This window comes from Sturnus vulgaris, chromosome 7, assembly GCF_052056855.1.
Source record: "Sturnus vulgaris isolate bStuVul1 chromosome 7, bStuVul1.hap1, whole genome shotgun sequence".
NCBI classification, from domain to species: domain Eukaryota; kingdom Metazoa; phylum Chordata; class Aves; order Passeriformes; family Sturnidae; genus Sturnus; species Sturnus vulgaris.
In genome coordinates, this window is record NC_142249.1 from 8,548,291 (window position 1) to 8,571,569 (window position 23,279).

General features: G+C 39.7%; 1 protein-coding gene across 8 annotated transcripts in view; it reads right to left on the minus strand.

Moving 5' to 3' along the window:
- DIP2A (DIP2 acetate--CoA ligase A) overlaps positions 1 to 23,279 on the minus strand; it is a 73,947-nt gene that overhangs the window by 19,323 nt on the left and 31,345 nt on the right. For 6 of the 8 annotated variants that reach the window (XR_015804754.1, XM_014891713.2, XM_088167725.1 and 3 more), the window contains exons 4-18: positions 21,332 to 21,451; positions 16,517 to 16,762; positions 13,015 to 13,143; positions 12,339 to 12,458; positions 11,253 to 11,450; positions 10,346 to 10,437; positions 9,958 to 10,068; positions 9,081 to 9,204; positions 8,726 to 8,835; positions 8,216 to 8,318; positions 7,165 to 7,229; positions 6,755 to 6,848; positions 6,206 to 6,325; positions 5,397 to 5,511; positions 4,338 to 4,477 (exon numbers count right to left, since the gene is read on the minus strand). Coding sequence is in view for 7 of the 8 variants with exons in the window: in XM_014891713.2 (XP_014747199.2) it covers positions 4,338 to 4,477; positions 5,397 to 5,511; positions 6,206 to 6,325; positions 6,755 to 6,848; positions 7,165 to 7,229; positions 8,216 to 8,318; positions 8,726 to 8,835; positions 9,081 to 9,204; positions 9,958 to 10,068; positions 10,346 to 10,437; positions 11,253 to 11,450; positions 12,339 to 12,458; positions 13,015 to 13,143; positions 16,517 to 16,762; positions 21,332 to 21,451 (1,887 nt within the window). In the remaining variant the exon portion in view is untranslated. The remainder of the gene's footprint in view (positions 1 to 4,337; positions 4,478 to 5,396; positions 5,512 to 6,205; positions 6,326 to 6,754; positions 6,849 to 7,164; positions 7,230 to 8,215; positions 8,319 to 8,725; positions 8,836 to 9,080; positions 9,205 to 9,957; positions 10,069 to 10,345; positions 10,438 to 11,252; positions 11,451 to 12,338; positions 12,459 to 13,014; positions 13,144 to 16,516; positions 16,763 to 21,331; positions 21,452 to 23,279) is intronic. The other 2 variants (XM_088167726.1, XM_088167728.1) reach the window with 1 other exon arrangement.

The following is a 23,279-nucleotide window of genomic DNA, read 5'->3' on the forward strand; positions in this document are numbered from 1 at the left end:
GCCAACTTCCTAGATGAGGATGAGCATAAATCTAGACTCAAGAAGTGACCATTAGCATCCAAAGTGTAGCATTTAAATTGGAAGAAAACATCTCATCCCAAGAGTGCACTGGCACAGGTCTCCAAGAGAAGTCTTTCTGCAGTGGCTGTTGTGCCACTGTATGACAGACTGAAGCCCTGAGGAACAAAGAACTGATAAATATGATAAATTCTAAGGGCTGAGTGGAAAAGAGGTGCTGTTAACCCAGAATCTAAGGAAAAAAATGGGAAGTTTCACCAACAACTCTTTCCACTGAGTAAAGGAACGAGATCCCTCTGCAGTGAAGATGCATTGTGGTAAGTACCAGAACCTAGGCAAATGTTTGCTCATACATGGACAGAGGAAACAATGAAATACAAGACATCCATGGGCTGGAGACAATGTGAGCATCCCAACGTTTAGGAAACTGGAACCATCTCCCTAAACTTCTAGAAAAGATACTGAATGCAGTCACAATCCAGAACATGATTCTGTTCATTGCAGAAGATCTTCTTGCAGAAGCCAAGATCTGGTGCCAAACCGAAGTCTTCTGCTTGAGTATAAGAAAGCAGCTGCTGCAGCAGCACTGTTTCTAGGAACCTACAATTCCTTTGTATGATTAGAGGCTACAGGGATTTAGAACTTTCAGATTCAAGAGTGTTAGCTCTTGTCAAAGAAAGAATATGAGAAGGATCCTGATAAAAGAATGGAAAGGATTAGTTGAGAAGTAGAAGGGAGACAAACTTAACTGCAGTTAACATATCCATTATGCAACATAACCAGGCTCAAACTTCAGGTATAATATGCTTTCAAGATGACAGATAACATAGCAATCACATTCCAGTTGATGTGAAAGTTGGAGGCTGAGAATGGCAGAAGAAAAGAGCTTTGACACTCTCTCTACCATCTTTACCAGTCCAATTTGAAAAAATGAACTGAATATTGTGAGAAGCCAAATTTAGCAATGCCAGTCCCAGACAGAAACTATGCAAAATAGCCCAAGGTGGTCAACAGGTGGGGTAAAACATTATTACTCCAGGATAGGATTCCATGGGAATGCATAGCAGATTTTCTCTTAAGAATTCCCATGCTATCTTTGAGGGGAAGGTTTCTCTGTGGATGCTGATTCTTCCCTTGAGGGTCTTGTGATGGGTATTCATGGTAGATAATGAACCTGTAGGGAATGTGGCATCCTTGGCCTATGGGTTAAACAGCAGTGACACATGACATGACCCTGGTGCTGATGGCTCTGTTGAGTAAGACCCCATGAGCAGGTGGGCTCAGCATCTCAGAAAAAAAAGCAAGATCCAAAGAAAAGGAGGGTGCAAGGGAACATTTTATCCATGACTTTTTAACCAGGTAGTTCTGGAATAAAGCATGCTAGAGATCTTCACATGTAATGAGATCAAAACCATTTGGCTTGACCATTTCCAAAGGAAATTCAGCAATGTGAGCTCCTATGTCACAAAGTATTTGAAAGGCTAGGGCAGACTTCCAAGTTCAGTGGGGATCAGAAGATGGAACAAAGCCTTCAGAAAGAAATATAAAACCAAAAACAAATCAAGAGCAAGACTCATCAGTCAGCAGAGGGGCAATGAACAGGTGGTGGTATGTTCTCTCCTGTATGCCAAACATCAAGCCAGAATGGATGAGGGCACACCCTCCACGAATACTACACAGGAAAAAGCATAAATCTTACCAAGTAAGGCACAAGTATCTCCACTGTTAGAATGTACATGCAGACTCATTTGAAACTAAGTCATTCATTTACTTAAGTCGTTGATTTTTTTCATTTAGCACTCCCCTGTAAATAGCTGTTAGTGTCTTCTGACTTCGTACTCCAGAGGATTTTTTAAGAGACAAAAGTTATCAATTATCCTTTATAATGAAATCTATCATGTATATTCTGACTTAAGGAATGTACAGAGAAATTTCTGCTGAAATTCTTAATATGTGGATAAACAGAAGCAAATCTGGCCCAGATTCTGACAGCTCAATCTTGTTTTAAAGGAGTTAATGAATTAAGTTGCCCAAATTCTGCTTAACCAACAAGTAGTTTTACCACTTACTAATGTATTTTCAAAATAGCAACAGCCATCAATTACAAGTCATATCACTCTGAGGTACTGAAGAGTACACATTTAACTGGTCTTCCCTCATACAATCAGACAAGTGACTTGATGCTTCTTACTCATGTAGAAAGTTATGGTAGTGTTATCACTGCCTGCCAGTGGCCCCCAATCCAGACGGGTCCCCTAGATTTGCCAGACAATGCTCCAAGGAATTTGGACAAAGGAGAAGGGTTTTATCCCAGATCCCTCTGACAGCTCAATCAGGCATTTCACAAGGACAGAGACGTATTTTTTGACAACTCATAATGAGGTGAAATTACTTAGCTATAGGCTTACAGGGAACCTTTCCAACATCCTAAGGCAGACTTGAACCTGCCACTGAGCAGATGCTCTGTGGAAAATTAACCCAGGGGACTTGCAGCTCCAACAACTGAATATGAAGAGTAGCTGCAGGCAGCTTTGTGCCTTAGTGTAGTCAAGCACACTTTGCTGTGAGAGAAGCCCAGAGCAAAGCCAGGAGCCTCTCTGTGTTGGTTTTGCATGGCCTGGTTTTTGGTAGCAGGAGGGGCCATAGAGGTGGAGCCACATGAGATACACTGATCCAAAGAAAGATTTCAATTGATCCTACATCTAATACCACTTTTTTGAACAGCAGTAATATTGAGTTTAAGTTCAGTCAGCTCACCAAAGAATTCATGAATACCTGAAGGGAATGCAAACTCGCTCCCTTCGTGTCCCTGTGTCTAACCTGTAACCTGAGGAAAACATTGGGATCACAGCTGAATTTCAGTGAGGTTTCAAGGGGACAGCAATAGTGTATACACCCCAAACAGACAGCAGTAGCAGTACATGCCATCTGTATTCTAGTGGAAGCAAAAAAAAAAAAAAAAAATCACTATTTTTTTGAAACACTGATGCCAGTCCCAGAATCAGAGAATTGATTAGGTTGGAAAAGATCTTTAAGATCAAGTCCAACTGTAAGGCTTAAGTTACTACTGCCTTTCTTGGAATTTATTATGGACTTTCAAAACAACTTCAAATAGTCTTAATACAAAACAAAAACTTGAAAGAAGCTATACAACAACTAAGTGAATGCTCTGTTCTGGTATGAAGTGCAGAGCTCAGTCTTCAGCAGTTGTTGAATTTAAGTTCAATAACAATTAAGTTCAATAATCATTGACTTCAGGGGTGGCAAAGGGGATAACAGGGATAATAAGGACAATTAAACAAGACCAATGAGACTTGCACACAATGGCTGAAATCTTCATCAGCAGAGTGGGAAGCTGTCTACCTCCTCTTATTTGTAACAGGGGCTTTGGTGTACAGGCAAGAGGTTGTTGCTGAAATCACACCAGTTGAGTCTCCATTTTATCTTTACCTTGAGCAAATGCTCCACAGAGAGCAGGGCTTTAGAACCACAGCTCTGCAGAGCAGGAAGTTCATAAGCAAACCAAGAACAGCAAAGCCAAAGGGCATGACCAGAATCAATCAAGTTCTTTGGTAACTACATAATAAACTTGAGGGGTGAGGAGAGTTCAAAAAAAATCTGTATTTCATCCTCTCCAAGCACACCAGAGCAGGTCAGGACAGGACCTGAAGCTACTAGTAGACAGTGCCATGGAACTGCCAGCCTAAAATCTGGAGTAGATGGCACTAAGTGTCCCGTCCTTCACCCCACTGTTCACAGTCTTAGGTCTGGTTTGGCACTCTACCTTTAACCTTCTTCAGAGTGCCCTCCTCTCCAAATGCAGTTGGGTCTCAAATGAGAACAAGGATGAGACAAAGTCTCTTAGCTTCAATTAATGGGCTGAGGAACAATACCAAGCTCTATCTAATTCAGGAACCCCATAGTGTTGCAAACAGATGTCATTAGGAAATAGTTAATCCAGGTTACTCCAGATCACTTTCTTGTTCTCCATGGGCATGAAAAAATAGTTTCTAGAATTAGTTAGAATTAGTTCACCTTTGCAGGGTTTGTAATGAGGTCCCTTTCAACTGAAATATTCTATTCTATTCCAAGAACAATTGTGCAACAAGTCAAAAGCATTTGCCCATACCAAAATCTGTGGTCATTCAGATTTATTGTGCATGAATCTCTAATCCATCATGTGTTTAGGTAATGTGTCAAAACACAACTCATACTACCTTAAAGGTATTTAACATTTTTATTTATTCCATGCACACAAGTGTAGTAGTAAAAATGACTTATTTGGAATATGCTGAAACCTACACAAAATGCTTTCCTACCTCCAGGCATGATCTGCCCAACATCCTGCACAGTTAACACTGACAACTTCTCCTCTGTATCCACTCTGATCACGCCGAAGCTCAGACAATTCATGGATAACACTGCTTTTCCTGGAGGGGGCCCACCCAGCTCAGAAGGTCTAGAAGACAGAAACTCCAGTTAGATACGAATCAACAGACCAATACTGGTGACAGGGTCACTAAAAACATTGTGCTGGCTTCTCAGGCTTGGTAAGGTTAAGAAAAAGAATGGTTTCTCACTTTGAACAAAAAAGAGTTCAAGACTTATATACAGTAACTAAATGAAGAAAGAGCGAAACCAAAACTTTCCAAAATTTCAAGGTTTTTGGTTTCAAGTTTCCTTGAAGTTGACTTTCTGAAAAAGCACATTTTGATCAGAACCGCTATCTAAAAATTCCAGCATATCCCATCCATATGTCTATTTATAATTAAAGTATTCCTTTTTCTCTGAGCATCTCTTACTATCTCCAGAAATCCAACGGTATTTTTCAGACCAGTTACGAATAATTTTTTTTTTTATTTTAAGTCCCTCTTTACAAATCATCATGCACAAGCAATTGATTGAGAATTCGCCATCTTCTTTCCTCCCAAAAAAGTAAGTCTTGCTTTGGGGGCATTTTAAAAGGCCCTCCAATAACTTCAGTGAGGATGAGACCTTGCTTTCCCAAAGTATGAAAAAACCACCTTCTGCTTGACTATTCTTGGAAAATATTACACTTTTAAAAGAAACCAAACAAAAATCATGCATCCTTCACTGAAGGATACACCTGTGAGCCTCATATTTCCTCTGCCTAGATCTTTGGGCATCTCTGTGTGGGTCATGGTTTATTTTCTGACTATCATCTTAACATGAGATTCCCCATCCCTGGAAGTGTTTAAGGCCAGGTTGGATGGGGCTGGGAGCAACCAGGTGTAATGGAAGGTGTGCCTGTCCATGGCAGGGGGTTTGAACTCCTTCCAGCCCAAAACATTCTGTGACTATGACACATTTCAATGGACAAGAAAAGCTTCAGTTCACCTCTCAGAAAAGGGAAATACCTGCGAATAGCAACAGTTAGAGCCTCTGAAGAACTAGCACAGGGACAGATTACTTCTGGTCTCAAACCTCTGGACTGAAATACATTCAGGAATGCGTCACAGGAAGATATCGACCCTAGAAAGAACCATCACATAATTAGAAACCTTTTTCTAAGAGCAGGAAAGTTTGAGCTGCAGGAATTCAAAGTCTGTGCTCACTCTCAGCTCAGTTACACGAATACTGCTGCATTCATGTACAAACCAAATATTCTTTCAAACTGTCTGAAAGGCATTCCAGTTTCTTGCAAGAAAGTAGATTTGGAAGAACTCCTAGTGACTAACAACTACACTGAATGAAATTCCCAACTGCATACTCCTCCTCTGGGAGCACTCACCAGCACTCAGTATCATGAAAAGTCCTTCAGGGATCAGAATACTTTGTCACTAAGGGTAACTTCATGTCAACTTCTTATAAAGCTCCTATCTGTTTCTTACAGAGGTTACAGCACTTAAATACCAAAATGTTCTGACATACCTTTACAATTCTATCTGAAACAAAGTGGGTTCTATCTGTATTTATATCTTGTAGATATCTGTTCAAGTCAATTAATGGAAGACTATAGCACTAATGAAAACATGTAGTTCAAAAAATAAATTTACACTGGTATATATAGCCAAGAGCAATGAAAAAGCAATGTCATCACTGGCACACAAATAATGTTTTACTACAGAACAAACTGCTTAACTCCCCAAGCATCAGCTCTGACATAGGGCTTACAACAAACAGAATCTTGTCAAGACTGCCACTGAGGAATCACATCCATACTCACACGGATTGGCTCCATCTGCCACTATTAACATGCGGAGGGAGCTCAGGCTGACATCTCTCTGATCCCTCTGAGCCAAAAGTGACCAGTGCATATCACGGGATTTTACTACTGCTACACGTGCTGGAAAGCAAACCAGTAATTATGCTGCATGTGCAGAACAAAATAAAGACCAATTATATAATTCTGTAAGTATTATTGTGTATTTACACAGATTCATGAAACTGTACACAAAATTTATGACACTACAAATGTAAAAAACAAACACAAATGCCAAACATTCAACCACTGTAACATAAGCATACTCAATGTCTCCAGATGGACTTGATTACAGAATTTGAATGTTTGCTATAAATTCAAATACTAAGAAATACAGTTTCTTTAAAGGTCTCTCGGAAGAAGCCAACAATGTCACTCATCAGTGAAACTGTGAGCACACAGAATACTGAAATAGGGTACTCGGTGGGGTACAAAGACATTTCGCACGAACAATTTAATTTGTTTTTAATAACCCAAAAAGAGATGGGTGAATTAAAACAACCTTTAGGGTACCTTTGTATGAGCAGACTTTCTGTATCCAGGAAAGTGGATTAACCTTCATTAATGCATAGGGAATACTGATGACATGCATCCTGTTCATAACACTCTACAAGAAAGAGATTAAAAATAAAATTCCAAGTGGCTTAAAAAATACAGAACATGTAACAATGCTTAAATAAACACCCCCACCATCACAGCTACAGCATAACTCTTACAGTTAACTGGTAGTGAAAACTTTGAGTTTATTCCAAAAAAATAAGCTACACAAGTTACTGAAAGAGCAACAGTTTATTCTGAAATATATAAATATTGAAATAAAAAACATTTGAGAGAACTGATGAATTTATAGCCTCATTCTGATACCAGTACACTACCAATGAAAGAAGCAAATTGCAGTTTTTTGCCTTTCTTGCAATACTCACAGTTAACACTCCATGCCAAAGGCCAGCCTCTCTTTTGAAATCCAAGACATTTGTTAGTGTTTCAGCTGAAAGTGAAGGAGAAAAATATCAGATTTAAAAAGCATGTTTATAAAAATACTTAAAAACTACAAATATTTGTTAAAGCAACTCTGAAACTTCCATGACTGCTAAGAAACCAAAGCTCTGTCGCCTATAACAAACAGGCTGCTTAAGCTCCAAGTGGTTTGTTTTACTTATTCCAATCACCTTTGAATTATGATTACCAGACTAGAATATTACAAGGTATTTAAGACCTCGATTTATTGTAATACCCCTTCCATGTGTGTTTGTAACATCTGCCAAAGAACCATGCAGACTGAAAGTTCAGTCTTCAAGCAAACTTCTTCAGCTGAACTGAAAATGTTAATCTGTATTTGAAAGAATGAGATCCAGTAAGAAATATCACCATGGCTCTACTAAATTTTCTTGAGTATTTTCTCTGTAGAATCTGAGTATCTTATGTGATTCAAGAAAGCAAATAAGAATCAAAGATTATAAATCTTTGATTATAATATATTATAAAATATAAAATACTATATGATTATAAAGGATTCAACCTGATTTTTGAGGGATATCTTGTATTGATTAGGTGAAACTTGTTTATCACTGATGTAGGATGGATGTATGCAGGAAAGTACTTGGTTAAATGGTAGCACAGATTAACTCCATGCAGATGGTCAAAACCAAGTGCAGTTCTTGGCTGTTCACTGGAAGAATGACTGCAAACAAGGAGATCTCTCACTATATTCACATCCCTGGGGAGATGTTCTTTTGTGGGACATGACTAGGTAAAAGGAAGATCCCCTCTTTGATTACAATGTCACAAGATGGCTTAATGCTTTTTCACACATCACACCCTTTATGAATGAGGTGTGTCTTTCCCTTGGCAGTTGAAGCTACAACTCTAAAAGTATCTAAAGTTCTCAGAAAACAGCACACAATTATGCAACATAAATTGTCTGAAGACGCAAAGCTGTCAGTGTAATTTTCAAGTTACACCTATCTAACTTACCTTCTGAATAACCACATGCTTGAGTCAGTGCATGACAGTGTGCCAGCATGGAGGCATGAGATACAGTAATGCCCACTGTGCTGCCCTCTTTACTTGTTTTGTACTGAGAAGAGAAAGTGTATGCAAGCATTACATTAACAACAGCACTAAGAAACTTTACAGTAGAGAATTGAAAACATATTACAAAACCCCAGCTTTTTGAAATTCAAAAAGCTAGCATAAAAATATATTTATGTCCACAGAATACCCTAATATGGTAAAAAAAATCTGTTTCTCTAGTCTAATTAAATTGTCCTGGGGACCCCAAAATGCTGATTATCCCCGACCTTCAATCTGACTCCACACAGTCACTCAACCGAGAGTGTGCCTAGCAGCCTGAAGGAAACATTCTTGTTTCACAGTTTAAAATATTATAGCTGTCTCTCCGATTGTATCAAGAATTTAAAGGAAGAGAACATCACATGAAGTATTGAGAGTACCCATAGAAGTTATCACATTACACTGCATCACCTCGATATAAGCAGTCTCGGCACTGGCATCCCGGACCTGTGGATGCCAGTCCTTGGCTGGTTTTGCCAGATGCTTCCCATCAATCACAAACCACATGAGACGAGGCCAGCCTTCAAAAAGAAATAAAAGCTACTGTCACCACAGTTCCAAAAATCAGAGATTTTTTTCCCCAGTATTCAGGGATAATTACAGGAGGCAAGCAAAGGCAGAATCTCCCACTGGAGAGGAAGAAAAAAAGCAGTGCCACAACAATCAAGGCAGCTCTTTATGTGTAAGAACCATGCAAGCAAACCCAAAAGCTGCAGTTTGACAGCAACAATGAATGTTTTTCATCCCATAAAAAGTAAAACCACACCTTTGAATGTCACCACCTCGCCAGTCTGTGCTTTTGGGAGGCCTTTCTGACAGGCATCAGTGGTTAAAGCTAACGTGACTCCACAGCTGCCCAGAAGAAACCCAATCTGCTGACTGCCAGCATCCTGTATAGAAACAAACAAACAAAAAAAATTACAAATAACAAAGCTTTTGGACAATTTCTTGTAACTTCTTAATGTTTAGAAAACATAAAGTCAATTTTTATCACAGGAAAAAGCAAAAGTCTATCCCCTAAGACCTTTAAATGACTGAGAAAATTTAGTTTTGCTTAGTGCCAGCTAAGATTTGCAGCAGATCTAGTAAGGAAAGCAGTGTTAGAAGCAATGGCTGTGCATCCCTCCTCAACCAATAAGGATCTTTATAAAAATTCTGCTAAGACAGAAAACTGGTTTGATGCTGTTTCTGAGTCCTGACACACAGAGGAGCAGAGCTTGTAGCTTTTTAGCTCTTTCCTAACCATCTCCAGGTGTGTAGGCTTAGACCTGTATTTCCAGTAACCGTGGTGTGTCTCTGCCTGCCTCATTACTCAGCACGAGAGCTGAAAAGACAACCTTTCTCTGATATACTCAGAAACACTTCCATATATTTTTTCAAAAATAATGAATTTAAAGAATTCCTACAACTACATACCCTAAATTACTTAAATCATTAGCTTAATATTATTGCCCCCTTTCCTTAACTAAATATTGATAATTCCAAGCACAGAATGTACACTGAACACTCCACCTGATGCTTTCTAAAGAGCAGGCTCTGAAGGACCCCATGTAAGGACTGTAGGATTTAGACATACACACAACACACAGACAAACACTTCATTTATTTATCAAACCATAAAAATGTTGAATGTATCTGCCTACCTTCCTTGTCAGTGGAACTTCTATTGGGACAGGAATAAGTTCTGCCAGGAGACATCCATAAAATGCCACCATAAACATAACTGGATCACTGTTAGGAAATACGAGAGCTACCTACAAAAATAGAGTAAAATAAGAAAATATTCTTTTTTCGTCATTTGGCAGAGAGGGAGGCTGCTTTTTAATTTGTGGAACAAAATTTTCACAGTAATGTCCAGGTTCATAGATAACCAGGCAGAGAAATACTAAGTATTGAGACAGTGTATTATTGTAAGTCACAGTAATGATTATTTCACAATATATTATCACGGTATTTTATTACAAGGCTTTCTTCAGCTAAAGCTGTTCCTCACTATTTCATCCATAGGGACCACTTCCAACAGCAGCCTACCCGGTCTCCAGGCTTCAGCAGGGGCTCATTCTTAGTGGTTAGCTTGTTTAGCAGGGTATAGGCTAACTTCAAGCTTCGACTCCACAGCTTGCCTAAAGAAAAAAAGAAGAAATTAAGAAGTAGAAACTAAAATTTTAACACTTAGTCCCTCACACATGCACTAAACATAACTGTATCAGAACAGCTGGCTGAGTCCAAGTACAATCTAGAACTTGGCTTCTTTTTGGTTTACCTTTTTTCTTCTTCTATTTTAAATGTAAAACTAAACATGATATTCTAAACAACACTCAAAGCTTCACTGCAAAGTAATTAAATTACTGCAGCTGCTCAGCTATATTTCCTGCATCCTTCATCTGTGAGAATGCAAACAATGAAGTTTAACATTCTAACATTATACAATGAAATGCTGCAGTGAGCTATCCTGCAGGACACAGTTATTTCCCCCAGAAATGTAATTTACTATAATACTTCTAGTTCATTAATACAGGCAAGTTTCAATTCCCACCATTAACATCCTGATTATGCTCCTGAGGTACGAGTCTTCTTTATAAGGCTGTGCAAGAAGATGTTAAAATGGAATGTCTCCTCTGGCAATCTGAGGAGTGCATTATTAGTCATCTGTTTCTACCTCCCAGTTTACACTAGGCTATTTTTAGTGCTCTTTTATGAAAAACCCCACACAATTCTAAGAGATTTACAAATAGCTACTTGGAAAGAATCAGTATGTTTTGAAATAAACATTTTCTCTTCCTTAACTTCTTTAAAAACGTTTTTCATATACAATGAATTAATGATTTACATTCCTTCAGCAATCTCAAACAAGCACAGGCAGCCCTTCTGAAGTAAGGCAAACTGCTGTTTCATGATGAACAGCTAATTCCTGCTCCCAGCTGGCTCCAACACGTACCATAGGTCAGGGTATAAATGGCTTTCCCAGTGGTATCCAAGGCTGTCAGACAAGGGGCTTTGGACTGGGTGGTTCCCCAGCGCTGCAGGGCAGCCAGCAGCGAGGGGGGCCAATTGGTCACAACCCCCAGGGGTTCTCCTTTAAGTACATTCACTTGATTTCCTTCAGGCTTTGGTTGATTTGGGTCAGGCTGTTGCACTAAAATCAGAGCACAGTGAAAGGGAAATGTCAATCTGTACAAAACATGTCAGTTATACTTCACAGACTATTCTATGAACCGTTCACCTCTTCCTCACAGCTATCACTACTTCTCCTCTGCTTTATGATGATGCTATGTTAATCATCTGCTGGCTTCCCAAAAAACAGTGACCATCACTTCAGAGCTGTGGTGCCACATTATCAAAAGACCAGAATCTGAATCTCTAGGCCACTTCTTTCTACTTTGGAAAGCTGCTGTTTTCTGCTGCTTGTCCTCCCTATCTATTTCAATGAAAGCCTCCACCAAGTCAAGAAGGGTTATCAGAGACAATGGCTTCAGTGATGCCTGGACACTGATTTTTGCTGCACTGAATTCAACAGGTAATGAAAAATGATACTATGCCTAACAACATATTTTTAAAGAAAGGCCTTCTGTGAAAATCCTACTCCAAGCTGCTCCAGAAAGTGAAGTATCTTGATCTTAATTAGCAAAGTCCTGACTGAAATTAGTGAATACTCAATGCAGACAACCAGCAAAATGAATGGTTCCAAGTGATGCTTTCCACAATTACGTGCACCTCAATGGAAGTTCATCTGGAGAAACTTCAGCAATTAGAATCACAAAAACTTGTGTCTTACAAGTATCAAACCAATAGCAGGGGAACTCTAGTGGTAGCTGCTCAGAAATGTCGCACTGAGTAGGAGAGTTGAGCTAAAGATTTCTTTCCACTTGTGATAAACACATGCCCTTTCTCGCTCCACTGCATTAGTTTTACCATGACTAGTTTTCTATTGAGAAGAGAAAAAGAAACCAACACTTGCTAAGTATCAGTTCTGTCATGAACCACTTACACAAGGAGTAAAAAATGTATCTGAAAGAAAATTAACCTTCTAGCAGTTCTTCAAAATCATCCACAAAAAACTCCTTCAAAGGTGGGCGCTTCGGTCTTTTCAAAGTATTTAGCAGCTGCTGAATTTTAGAGGACACTCTGCTATTCACTGGGACACCTGCCAAATGGAAAATATTTATTATTTATCTTATGCTAACCAAAATACACTAAAACACACAACTTTCAGGTGGGTAAGTCATTCAGGGCGAGTATCTTGTTTGGAAGAAAACAGCTTTAACTAGTAAGAGTTTCCACCATGGATTTATGTGCCTTCAAACAATGCTCTTCCCTGACTACCTGGCTGATGCATCTTCTCACACTTTTATTTTACCTTTTCAAGCGACTGACCCCTTCATGAGATTTCAACTGAAACATGAAGAATGTCCTTTTCTCCAAGAATCTAGGTATTTACTACACCTTAACATTCACTCCATTCTGAAAGCATCAGAATGCTTGGAAAAAATGAATGAATCTTTCAATATTTTACAGGGCTTGTAAAAATAATCACAACACAAAACATGTTAACTGCTGATTTTCATTTGTGTATGTTAAATGTAAATACATGTTTTTGTATGTATGAAGATGTAAAGCTCAGAGGCAATATAAAATTATATATGGAGATATATATGCAAGGGGACACAGAAGGAAAGGTAGGAGGTCTATAATGCAATCACCATCAGCAGTTTCCAGAATGCTGCTGCTGTAGCCTCTGGGCACTCCTCGCACGGATGCGACCTGCGGGCGCTCGTGGTGCAGGTATTCCACCAGGCCAGTGGTCACATCAGGGGGGGCAGAGTGGTTCTCTGCAGAAATGCAAGACACACAGAGGAGCTCATCAGGCACCTTCAGAATCAACATCATCAAAATTGCTTCTTACATGAGGGTATTTCACAAATCCTCACCAGGGCTTGAGAGTCTCCTTACAACCCAGAGGCACAAGCCTGCTTTGCTTAGAGCTGTGCCCCATTTCCTGGCTGTAGAGCAATGCTTAATGAATGTCACAGAATGGTTCAACTTGGAAGGAACCTCAATGTTCATCTTGTTCCCAGCTGCTCCCACGGACAAGAACACCCTCCATCAGACCAGCCTGCTCCAAGCCCCATCCAACCTGGCCTTGAACACTTCCAGGGATGGGGCAGCCACAGCTTCGCTGGGCAACCTGTGCCAGCCAGGGCCTTGCCACTCTCACAGGGAAGAATTTCTTCCTCATCTGAATCTCTCTTTAGAATTTAAAATCCTTCCCCCTTGTCCTATCACTAACTGCCCCTGTAAGAAGTTACTAACATCATTCCAAAACTGTAACTGAGGTTATAGAATGGTTCTGAATGGAATGGGTTAGGAAATGGCAGTATTCTTGAGAAGTGTTTGAACAATGGACAACAACAATAGGAGGACTGCAATATTCAGAATCTTGATGAGTAAAAATAGGAATGCAGCAGGGAAGAGCTGGAGAAAATCCTGCTGCCCAGGGCTGGAGCTGCCTCTATAGACACAGTCCTTGGAGGACCTCAGAATGTCACAAATACTGCCAGAAAAACTCCAGGCAGAGGGAGATCTGGGCAGTGCTGTGAAATACACACATTATCCCCAACTCAAGCAGTGATCAGCCCCAAGATAGCAAATGCTTACTGCACTGGTCCCACATTTCCAGAGCTGACACACAAGCTACAAGTCCAGCTCTAAGCGGTTTAGAGGGATCATCAGGAGAAAAATTTAAATCCATTCCCATCCTTTCCAATGGACCTCACTGCAATGCCAATGTTTGCATTGCAGAGACTCAATTTCTTTCATGTGGGTGAGGTACATGAAGGGCAAAGTGTTACTTCATGGTTACTTCAATGCCCAGCAATCAGTAACCACAAAGACAACAACTGTGTAAAGCTGACCTGTATAACCACAGCACAGGACTCATACACCTGCCTCATGTATATGCCCTCACTCTGCTGTATATGTTTTTGAAGTTGCTTTTTGTTTTTTTTTCCCCCTTGGCTTTCCCAAATTCCCAAAACACAGGCTTCCTGCAGCATACAACCTGGCCACAGAGATAAATGTGCCTGGTTCGCACTTCCCACCTGACAAACTCTGCAGGGACTAGCAATGTCTCACTATGTATGGAGAAGGGATAGGTTCAGTTTTCAGGATTTATGCACAGATAAAAACCACATTAGCTGAATTAATCGTTTGAGCATTTTATTAATAAATGCCCATGAGACCCCATGCTATTAGTTTGTATACTCCAGATATACCATAGCACAGCAGGGTAAGAGAAGTAGCGAGGAGTTAAAAAAAAAAAAGTCTGAGCAGACTTGTGACTTCAGGAAGAAAGATCAATTTGATTCAGACTGAAGGACCTTCTCATTAGGGATGACAAGACAGAGATAAATGCAAGAAGGCAGTGTCCAAAGAAAGAACATATGGGATATGACAGAGAATTAAAAGCCACAATGATCTGTATTTCCAGCTGTTCTAAGAGCTAAGGTGGGAAATACTCCATAGTTGAATGGTGATCTTTAAAAAAAACCTGAGACATACTGCCAGCCTTATCTATTTGAAAAAATTAAAATTACACAAAAGAAAAAAAAGGCCCTCAACAGGAAGGCTTGTCCTTGTTGCTATTAAGTGAAAGACAAACATCTTAAAAATAATGTACATTCCTATCTGACTCCATTAAATACTGTAACCTTGCACTTCCAACACTGCAGTTTACTGCCTGGGAACTTAGTTTGAGCTCACCATTAAAAATGCAGGCTGGAGAAGATGAGCTGCAAGGGAACAAGCTGCTAAATTTAAATTCTCCAACATCTCAAAACTGTGACTAAGTATTCAGTACATAACCAAAACACAGAATATTTAAGTAGGGCAGCCTTTCAGATTGCTGATATCAGCACACTATCTGAAAAAATAAATAAATTCTTCTATGCTCTATGACAAATCAAAGCCCCTTTCAGAAAGTATGCAAGTATTTATCAAGAATCATTAGAGTTTGCAGGGTAAGAACTGAGAAAGTTTTCATAATCTTGTGAGCTAGGAGAAGTACATGCAAACAGGAAAAATGTCCCAACTGAACTGATATTGCCCATGCATGAATGTTACCAAGCTAGGAATGAAAACTGACAGAACATGGCAAGCATTGCAGAAATGAGGAAGACCATTCTTATGTGAAAATGCATCTCTTTTTTTTTTCTTTTTGTCAAAGGCACTAGAAATTTTATCTTTATAAATATTTTTAATAGATCAGCTCTTAATGATCCCTGAGCTTCCTTCCTTCTAGGTACTATAATAATTTCCCATTAATGAAATTTTAAACCTGCATACAGCCCAACATTCAGCAGCTTAAATGCTGGACTCTGAACTCCTCAGTAAGACTTTGATTTTGCATACAATGTTGTTGATTTAATAGTCCTGACAGACAGGTCTATCTGGCCTGGGTCATGAGATATAACGACAATGTATGCTGGGCTAGATTTTGTTTATCTTGCAATTTTTTACAGCTATATTAAGAATATAATCAATCCCAGTTAAGCTTAAAAGGTTAGCCATAATTGACTTTGTAATTTTAAGGAGTTAAACATGATTTCTATTAATCCATAATATGAAATCCAGAATGGCTCAAAATGAAGTGGTGACAGATTACCTCTTTCTTACCTACAGGAACAAACAAAATTGCAAATTTCTCTTTATTAGTAAGCTTGGAAATGGGAATATGAAAAATTAGATTTCTTTAAAGGTTTTGTACAAATAGCAAAAAACTTCCCTAATGATTAGTACCTCTGATTTCATAACATTTCCAAAGATTCTGCGTGTTTTTCTGTCTTTTGGGTGCTTATCACCTGAATCATATCTGAAATACACAATCTGACATTGTTTAGGGTAAATACATGCAGATTGGAAAGCATGCACCAAAACCAGGAATCCTTTGAAATTCTGCTTTGGAATCCACTAAAACTGAACCTTAGTTTCTTGGTAAAGCAAGCATTTTACCAAGAAGAATGCACATTCAGATCTCATGAGCAACTCGCTTGGGTTAAATACACATACATCATTACCTACCTGGTCTGTGAATTGCACATTTTAAGGCAATTCACAGGTATCTCCCGGTGAAGACCTTTGTGTTTAGCCCTGCTTTGGGAATTTGTAATCTGATTTCATTCCAACCACACCGGCAGGTTTACTGACCTATCTGCGTGTGTGCCATGAGATCTGCAAGCACAGTGGCAGCAGTGGTGGCAGGAGCAGTATTGGAAGCAGCAGCAGGTTTCCCTCCAGGATGAGATGAGGTGGAGGATGCAGAGGATGAGGTGGAGGAGCCCTGAATGACCCGGTTAAGCCAGGGCTCTACGTTGGAATGGCTCTGGAACGGAGTGGAGCTGATCCGCCCTTGCCGCCGCAACGAGCCGTCATCTTCTGATGCTGACGATGTGTCTGTGGTCAAAATAATGATGAGAGGCCTGTAATGTGGGAATGGCAATGAGCCAGCACCAGGAACACGGCGTTGGGCCGTGCCCCATGGGCTCTGCACAGCATTGTCACGTGCACACGTGGCGGGTGGTACCAAAGGAATGGGATATTCACACACACCCATCCCTCTCGCTGCCGCTCTTTGGCTTAACGCAACAACTTCTACACATTAGGAGCAAAGCTTCAGTTACCTCCAACATTTGGAATGACATGAGAGTTAAAAAAGGATTCTACCTACAGTAGAGGATCAGTGAGCATCCCATCCTGTCCCTATTCTACTGAAAAAAATATTTCTGTTCTGAACAGGTAAACTTCATCTCATCATACCCGAATAAATAAAACCCATTATTTTTTTTCTGTTTATTTGCTTTTTTACTCGTTTTGAGTACTAATTCCTAAAAAAAGCCATGGTGCTCTGAAGTTCAATGAAAGAGTAGTTATAAAGCATATATTTAACCACATAAACTGATATTAATGAGTAACACACAGAAATGCTTAGTAAAACATCTTTACATTCTAGATATGTATTTGTTGTTGTTAGAAGTCTGACAAAGGGATCCAAATTTAATTACCATCCAGTTACAACATTCCAGACATTTCCCTCTGGCACGCAATCTTCCCTTATTTATTAACCATCCAAGAAAAAATTAAAAGGTCATTATAAATATTAAGAAAACACATCCCTCACGATTTTGAGTGAAAAACAGAAAGTCTTATTACAGAAAGAAATCTTGCCCTCATAAGGAAATTGCTGAATTTTAACGACTTGATCTTTTACATGCTTTATATAAAGTAGGGTGTCTGTTACTATACACTAAGAGGCCCAGACATGGAAATTTAGGGTGGGTTATATCAGGAATTCTGCAGCCTTAATTTGGGTTATTTTCTTAATCCTCTGGAGACATAATTGTTGATTTAGAGACAACTGCTCAGCTAGATACAATTCCGTATAAATTTCTTGAAGCAACATAAACCTACTCCTCATCTTGGGCAATACATTTCAGTTACCAGCTCTTTAATTTTCTGATTTTCAAGAATATGTGCATTTCCAATAGCTTCAGAATAATTTCTCTTGGGAGTCTAAAATCACAAAAATCAGAAAACCATTTCGTAAGAATCTCACTATCTTGATAGCATTTTCAAAGTTAAAATTGTAGATTTCTCATTATTTGACCTCCCTCATCAAACAGGACAATTTTGAATGAAAATACCCAAAAACCAGATCTCTGAGAAGATTCAGCTGTGGTGCATCCCCGTTCCTGGGTCCATGTTTCATGTGATACTTCCAGGCTGCTGCTACATTTGGAACTTTTGGCAGCTGACTTCATTTGCTCCTGGAGAGAAGCCAAACTTATCCCATATTGCTTGCACCTTCCCTTTCTTTTAGGCGGAAATCAAAAATAAATAATCCCAGGAATAGGGAACAAGATAGGATTATGAACAGCCAGGGATTTACGAAAAAAAAAACCCCAAACCAAACCACCATGTCTGCAATTTATAATCACTTCAGAGCAAGAAATAAAACTACAGAAAAAGCAGGTTTCTCACAGAATACATACTCTGACACTATCTCCTTATTCAGATTCAAGACAAATGAAGTCTGTGTACAAAAATGGAGGATCCTTATCAAAACATAAACACACCATGAAGTGGCAAGGTCACCCCAGCAGCAGCCCTGTGGCAGTGGCATGGGTTAATCCACGGATTCTGGTGTGTGGTGACAGAATAGTGACAGAATACTGTGTGCCTGGCTTCCAGCCCTTCCTGGCTGGGAGCTGACCCAAGACAGTGACAGAAGCCACCCCCTTAGAGTCAGGCTTAACACGAAGGCTCAGCTCCAGTTCTGATCACAGGAAATCCATGTGGGAAGGATCAGAGACTCAACAAGGACAAGACCAAAAGCAGGGTAATATTTTTGGTGGATGACTGATAGAAGTCGTTCCTTTACTGTCAGCCAGGAGCTGGATTTCAATTTAACACTGTGCTGAGAATCACGGATTCACAAAATGGGAATGGGACCCTAAAACTCATCTTGTTCCACCCCTTGCCAAGGGCAAGGACACCTTCCACTATCCCAGGTTGCTCCAAGCCCTGTCCAACCTGGCCTTGGACACTTCCAGGGACGGAGCAGCCACAGCTTCTCTGGGCCAGTGCCTCACCACCCTCAGTGAAAAGAAAGTGAATCCAATGCTTCCTTCCTCGTACCTGATGGTAGTTGTTCAAAACAAAGTTTCAGTAATTAATATCAAAACATGTTTTAATTTCATCAACTCCTGCCAATACAAGGACTTAAGGCAGTGGGTGAATGGCTCAGGATTAGATGCTGAGCACTACTTGGGTTTTTGCAACTTTGGATCCTTCTCGCTGAACTAACTTTGCAAATAAAGGCAGGCCCATAAAAAGACAATTATTTTTATGATTTGATATAGCTGAAGAAAGTACCTAGAGTATTTTTGAATGTCCTGGTTCCCCATGATATGGAACTCATCCAATGGCCCATTTTCTTATAGAGATAAGGAGATCTCATAACACCTTCTCTTAGTAAGAGCTTGACAGATTCTAGAGGCACTTAACTCTTCACAGAATATTCTGAATTGGAAGGGATTCATGAGGAATACTGACTCCAACTCCAGGCCTTGCACAGGAGCACCCCAACAATGACACCATGTGCCCAAGAATGTTGTCCAAATAGTTCATCAACTCCAGCAGGCTTGTGGTCATGACCACATCCCTGTGGTGGTCACACAACCAGCTTTCAGCTCCTATTATTTAAGGTGAGACTGCACCCTACTCAATCCCACTGAGCATCCTTGGCTTCTTTGCTGACCACCTGCACAGGCATGTTAGTTAGGTGACACTCCAGCAGCACAAACACACAAAAAACCATGCAGACCCCACACCTCTTCTTCTCTGTAGACACATGTAGAGCATGGAGTGCAGGCTCAGGGACATGGCCAGGCACGTGTTCCATTTACACACTACAGCCCTTGATGATCCTCTTATCCTGCTGTTATCCCCACATTTGTTCCTTCCTAAGTCTGCCCCTTTGCCTGTCTGCACTTCCTCACATTAATATCCCATAACAAGACTCACACAGCTCTTGCCCTGCATCCCATACTGTGTCCCTCATCCCTCTTTTGCTCCCTCCAGTCTAGAAGGTGTTCTCGTGCTGACTGGTCTTGATGGGCTTCACACCTGCCCAGCAGGGCTGAGGCTCTCCTGGGACAGCCCTGACCCTTCTCAGAGTCCCGAACTTGCCTTCCTGCCTGTTGCTGTTCCCAGTGCCCCTCTGGGCTTGTGCAGATGGGACTGGGACAGGCTGGTGGCTCCTGGAAAAAGGAATTATTTGGGCTCCCCACCTGCCATGTCCCACGCTCCTCTGCAAGTGAGCAGGGCAGCTTTTACCACACAACTTAACATTCTCTCCATAACATCTCAGCTTCTTTTTAGTAGTCGCTCAGAAACAAAAAAGATACTTTAATAAAAATACTTAGCATATCTTCTAGGCAAAAACATTAAGGGTAAAGAAAGACCATACATAAAAACACAGAAGATCATTGTTTATTAACTAATGAAGTAATTGGAGAACCCACAAAAATAATATACGAAAGTGTGTGACTAGCAAACTAAAGTGGAATTCTCTTTAAATGGGAAGAACAGAAAGAAGAAAAACAGCTCAGAAAGTAGGAGGGCAGCATACCTGAACTCTTCTTTTACAGAAGGGGGTTTAGAACTAGAAATGACAGAGAAGGGCAGTAGAAGTCAGTGTGCTTCTGCTCCTGGGCCAAATTACAAAAGACATGTGCACATTCTCAAAATCAAACATCTTAGGAAATCCCTCTTCTTTGTATGTAAGACACTAGCCTCAAACCACTTGGCTTGCTAGCATAATATGTTGTATGATTTTCTTAACCTCCAGAAAATTCACTGTGAGACAACAGAAGATTAACTTTTCCCCCTGAAAAGTAAAGAAGGCATTCTGCCATAACCAATCTGAACAATTATAGTGTATGATTTTCTGACTGTTTCAATTTGCTCATCACTGAATAGCTGAAACCATCAGATGAGTGCTCTGCAATTAATGTAGCCACTTAATGCTCTGGTATTTTCTTCAACTTTTAAAAGAAGAATCTTCTGCAATGTGAAAGGAGGCATTTTCAGCTCTGACATGCTTGCCTAGATTATTTCCTCTGAGTGAGATGTGATGTCAGAGAAGATACTTAATGCATAAAGGGCACCTGCTCACTCTATGACTGCTTTCATTTGGACTTTCAGCAGCTACACTATCTCTAGATGAGATAAAACCATGAGGAAAAACATCACAGCATAAATTCAACCAAGACCTAATTATTGGGAATACAGCCATGATACAGAACTTAATGCAACCTACTAACAACTTGGGGCAGTGACACTTTCTGATATCCCAGGCTGCCCTGTCCAACCTGGCTTTGGACATTTGCTGGGATGCTGGGATGGACAGCCACAGCTTCTCTGGGCAGCTCTGTTAATTCTCTGTGTTCACATAACATATACCTGGAGGGGTGTATGTCTCTACTGAAGAGTGCACCAGGACAGAGCGTCTCTTCGAGGGCATGGGCATCTTCCTCTCTTTGTATTTTGCAAGTGCTGCTTGTACTGCTTCAGTGTGGACATCTGTAGAGAAAACAAACAAACAAAAAGGTTACAAGTTCAGTTTATCAGGAGGACTGAATCAACACCACTGCCTCCAGCTCTAATCCAGTGCAGAAGCAATGGTTTGCAAAGCTAAGGGAGAATATAAACAGAGGGAAGGTGATACATTTTCCTCATGAAAACGCTCTGTAAGCAGCATTTCAGAAACCACCCTGAAATAAACACTGCAGTTACAGAGTACCCAGTATGTCAGTTTTGAACTACCAGTTATTTTCACTAGAGGGGAAAATTTCAATGCAGATTCTGTAAATGTGCAACAGCATTTGATTCTTCATCCTCAAAATCCAGAAAGGGAAAAGAAGTACACATATGTGCATAACTGAAGTTCTCATAAAACAATGCAAATAATAAAAATCAGAAAAAGACTAATGGACTCAATTATCTTAAAGGTATTTTCCAACTCTAACAAAATCCTACAATTCTATATGAAGAATTAGGGAAAAGACACACACTTTCCTGAAAGCAAAAATTACCCTAAGAGGCTCAAAGGCTATATTTTAACTTTTCTAATTTTTAAGCCAAAACTGAGCTTAAAGAGGAATTGAGTGTTCAAGACCTCACTGCAGATAAAATTTAATGTATTCCAGTGATTTTTCAGCAGCTTTTTCTCTTTGACATCTACATTCCAAAGGTGTCAAAAGCTAAAACTTATGCAGGAAGAAAATTCATGAGAAATGAACAGATGTTGAGGAGGAATGAGGCAGACCAAAAACTTAGACCAACCACCTAAGACTCAAACTCAGGAAAAGCACAATACAACATGTATACATTTAAACATAGTGGCTTTAAACTTAAACATTAATACACTTAAACATTACAGTGGGCTTGCTGCAGTTTAGGAATGGCATTCTCCAATTTAGTTTTCCCTCTAAAACCACTTCAAGACAGGCACTGCTCCCTCCTCTCTGTGGCAGAATGGAGAGAATTACTTAGAGGTACAAAAGGCAAAGATAATGGGTTGAGGTAAGAACAATTTACTGAAAACTGCAATAAGCTATGAAAATGAACAGTAACAGCAAGACTAATGACAGAGGGTACAAGAAAAGAATTGCAATTGCTGAGTGTGGCAACTCCTGTCAGTAACAGAACCCAGAAATGGGTATATGATTATGCATTGGGCTGACCGCATTTCTTCTACAGGGAAACTGCTGTACAAGGTTTTCAGAATTTAACTATTCAATTTGAGAGGAAATACATATTCTTTCAGTAAGTATCCACCTATTCTTTTGCTAAGATGCAAATATGTAACAGGTAGACAAATTTGAAGGTATGAAACTATTTGTAGGTATATAAGTGTGTATGACAGACATATACTTACACAACTTAACATGTAATATAAAATGTAATGTAATTACTCTATCCCTGTACCTACAGGGATTTACCTTGGTGATGACTACAGGTAAGATGCTGTATTTTACAGTACCTTTTTTTTTTTTTTTTTTTTTGTGGTTTTTTTTTTTGTTTTGTTTTTTTTTTTTTTTTTTGGTTTTGTTTTGTTTTTTGTTTTTTTTTTTTTTGTTTTTTTTTGGTTTTTTTGTTTGTTTTTTTTTTTTTTTTTTTTTTGTTTGTTTTTTTTTTTTTTTTTTTTTTTTTTTTTTTTTTTTTTTTTTTTTTTTTTTTTGTTGTACCCTTTCTGTACTAGCCCTGAACCCCTTTGGTCATGCTCAGCACAAGGCCCTTCCTAAGGAACATGTCTTTCAGTGTGGCCAAATGCATTCTACAAAATCACAGGAATCCCTGAGCATATGGTCCCAGACACCAACCAGTTCTTCACAGCAACAATGCCACT